General features: G+C 35.4%; 1 protein-coding gene across 1 annotated transcript; it reads left to right on the forward strand.

Moving 5' to 3' along the window:
• The first annotated feature begins 681 nt into the window (after window positions 1–681).
• LOC105742369 (vomeronasal type-1 receptor 4-like) lies at window positions 682–1359 on the forward strand. Its single transcript, XM_012515020.1, has one exon. The coding sequence runs from the start codon at window positions 682–684 to the stop codon at window positions 1357–1359; it is 678 nt and encodes a 225-aa protein (XP_012370474.1).
• Window positions 1360–3818: the final 2459 nt, after the last annotated feature.

A 3818-nucleotide genomic window follows, 5' to 3' on the forward strand; every position in this document is an offset into this window, starting at 1 on the left:
TCTTAGCACATTCACTTATTTCTTTCACCGTGTAACCCAACTTATTTCTAGGTATAGCTGCCTGACTCTCACATTCTCTAATTGATTACATTTTACACTTTCTTTCTTCTACTGCATTTAAATGTAGTAATTCTGTCTTAATCGTACTTATACAACAATTCTATTATTTCACTTTAACTTGCTTTTATTCCTCAGCCTTTAAACTCATTAAACATCAAAGACCAGGTTTTCTGAGTTGTCTCACAATGTTTAAAACAAGGCCTTGTGGGATAGCAAACGTTTTATGTCATTTTCCTGGATTCTAATGAATTATGCCACCAACGATCATGTTATCATGGAAAATATACTGTTTTGACTATGCTCCAGGGGTTTTCTTTTTAGTACATTAGGTTATTTTCTTTTACTATGACTTTATATGTAATTGGTATTTCTCACTTTATAAGAAATTGGTTTTATTTCTTAGGAAAGCAAGATTCTAGATAATTAAGCTTTTATTGCTTCTTTCCAAAATCTCCGTGATATGAATTTCCAGATGCTGAGTATTTTGTTTTTTTGTTGTTGTAAAATGAATATATGTTATTTATAAAACTGCACACTATTACATATAACATTCCTGTCACGTATGCTCCCCAGAATGTTGTGCTATGAAATATTTTGTGCAGATACGTATGATCATTACTGATGCTTGCTTCAGAAAGGTGTCTGCTGAATCCAACTTTTTCTATTAGTGCTGTAAGAAATGATTCTGGTCCTTGTCAAGGGGCAGTCCTTGCCTTTCTGACTGCACTTGGCACTGGGGGGAACATCATCGTTTTTGTGAGTCACACACGCATGTTTTGGGGCACTGAGAAGAAAGCTATGCACCTTATTCTGATCCATTTGGCCTTCACAAATAACATAATGCTTCTATTTAAAGGCATTCCAAGGACAATAGCAGCTTTTGGAGTGAGAAACTTCCTCGATGACATAGGTTGTAAAGTCGTGTGTTACCTGGAGAGAGTGGCCAGGGGTCTCTCCGTCTGTACCAGCAGTCTCCTCACTGTGGTCCAGGCTGTCATCATGAGCCCTAGTCATTCCAGGTGGAGGAGGCTCCAACCCAAGTCTGCATGGCTGATTGTTACTGTATTTCCCTTTCTTCGGATATTTAGTTTTTTGACAAACATAAATTTACTCCTTTACATCATGAGTGTAAACACATCACGAGTTAGCACAAGTGAGTACTATTGTTATTTTCAACCAGAAAATCAGAAGGTAAGATGGAGCATTCTCAGTACAATGGTTTTTCAGGATGTTCTATCTCAGGGCGTCATGTGTGGCCCAAGTGGCTACATGGTGTTTCTTCTCCATGAGAGATGCTGAGTATTTTCATCAACATCTCTTAGTGTATTTTGATTTTGACATATGGTTTTATTCATATACCTAAGTCTTAGAATTGAAATACATTTAATATATATCATGAAAAAATTTAATTTAGTCAATTCTTAATCTCTAATAAGAGTATTTTATCATTTGGGACTTGACTATCTAACAGATTTAGATTTTGAAACATAGAAAAAGAAATTAAGGTAGTATTCCCTTTATCCTGTAAGGTATTGCATAAGACCATTGAGACTGGGTGTGGTGGTGCTCGCCTGTAATCCCAGATCTTGGGAGGCTGTAAACAGGTGGATCACTACAAGCGCAATATAGTAATGAGACCCTGAATGCCCTGTAGACCCATAAAAATACAAAAACAGAAAAAACCCAAAACAACAACAAAAAAAACTATTATTTTCTTGTGAGTGATGATTTCAGATAAGCAAGATTATAGATTATCATATGAAACAGAAATTTTAGTTACCATTTCTATTGTGGAGAACATTTTCACTATCACTATTTCTATTTTAAGTATTTCTATTTTAACAAACTATTTTTCTTTTTCTTTTTTTCTGTATTTTAGGGAAGGGTCTAGAGGGTGTTCAGGGTCTCACTACTAGATCAGACTCATAGTGATCCGCCTGTTTACAGCCTTCCAAGAGCTAGAATTACAGGCACGCACCAGAAAGCCCAGTCTCAATTGTCTTCTCAGAGCAGCCCGGGGGCCAGGCTGGCATGGCTGGCCGTGGAGATCGAACTCCAGCCCCTGCCCCTGTTTGCAGGTGTTTTAATCTGCTGAGCTGTTTGGTCAGCCCTAACATTATTATATTCAAGAATGGAATAGGCTATACAATTTATTGAAGTTTGTGTGTTAGTTTTCTACAGCTGCTACAATAAATTGCCACCCAGTGACATAAGACAACACAAATGTGTCATCTACAGTTTTGTAGATCAAAAGTTTAATACATCGCACTGAGCAAAAATCAGAATGATAGCAGAGATACATTCTTTTCTTGATGATCTACAAGGTAATTTTCTTTCTTATCTTTTCTAGCTTTTAAAGCATCCAACATTTTTTGGCCTGTCTCCCTCTTACCCCCATAAATACCCTTTCCACAGCTCCAAAGCTAGCAGTACAGGTCCAGCTCTTACTAGGTTGCATTTTACTGTGCTTTCCTCTATACACTGCATTTGTCTTTATCTACACCTGGGAAAAGGTCTTCATTTTGCATGACTTGTATTAGATTGGGCTACAAGTAACCAATGATGTAATCTTTGTTCTAAAGGAGCATAATCTTTACATAGAAAAGTTTAAAATTACAATGTAGTGAACTATAAACCTCAATATATTGCCATCAATCTATTTGGGATATCAAGGAAATAGAGTTAGTCTTAAATTTGATTCTTTTCTTGAAGTAAATCTACACTTCTTCATTTGTTGTAAGTGCCTTTGATCATTGTTTCTTTGCAAATTACTCAGAAGAAAAAGTATATTATAAACGACAGTAAGAAGGAAGCACAGGCCTGTAATCCAGCACTTTGGAGGCTTAGGCAGGAGGATCACAGAGTCAGCTTAGGCTAGATCTCACATAGTGAGATCAAGACCAGGCTGAGCTACATAGTGAGTCCCTGCCTCAAAACAAAAAGAAAAACAGAAACAAAAACAAAAACAGAAAAGTAATGAGGTAGAAAATTTGTTTTTGAATGGACAAAAGAGTATTTCTTTATGCCCAGAGGAAATTTTCAGGCTGTAAATCTAGATATCAATTGAAGGTGTTAAAAGAGTAAATGAAAAATTGTTAAACTAACTCTGTAGCATGTATTTTATTAGCATTTATTATTATTATTAATTATTATTTTTGTAGTATTGGGGATTGAACTCTGGACCTTATGCTTACCAGATAGGCATTTACACTGCTGAGTTATCTCCCCAGTCTGGTATTCAGTATTATTTATTTAGGTTGCATCTCCTGCACAGAGATGTTCTTCTTTTCCTCCCACTGTAATTTTCAGTATATATTGCTTGAAAAGTTATTCTAACACATGAACTATTCTCAACCTCTACTTATAAAAAAATAGAACTTTGAATAAGAAAATCCCTTTGGTGACTTCATCACGTATCTGTCTGCCTAGATACCATACACATAGATCCACATTCTAGATGCTCATTGAGATAGTTTAAGAAGCCTGATTGCTAGTAATGATTGCTAGGTGGTTTTTTTTTTATAAGTACATAAGTAAAAGAATTTATTGTAGTGAAAGACACATTGCCATTAATCCCCCTCAAAATACTATTTTTCACTTAAGTTAAACACTAAAGAATGTGCTCAAGATTATACGGATAATGAGGTATACTATTTATGTGATTTTAAAGGTCATATTTCTAAGCATGACAGCATACCATTTTCCATAATTCTTAGCTACCAAGTAATTCTTTTGTTTTTGTTTTTTTTTCTTTTCAA

Source organism: Octodon degus, unplaced genomic scaffold (assembly GCF_000260255.1).
Source record: "Octodon degus isolate 3935 unplaced genomic scaffold, OctDeg1.0 scaffold00004, whole genome shotgun sequence".
NCBI classification, from domain to species: domain Eukaryota; kingdom Metazoa; phylum Chordata; class Mammalia; order Rodentia; family Octodontidae; genus Octodon; species Octodon degus.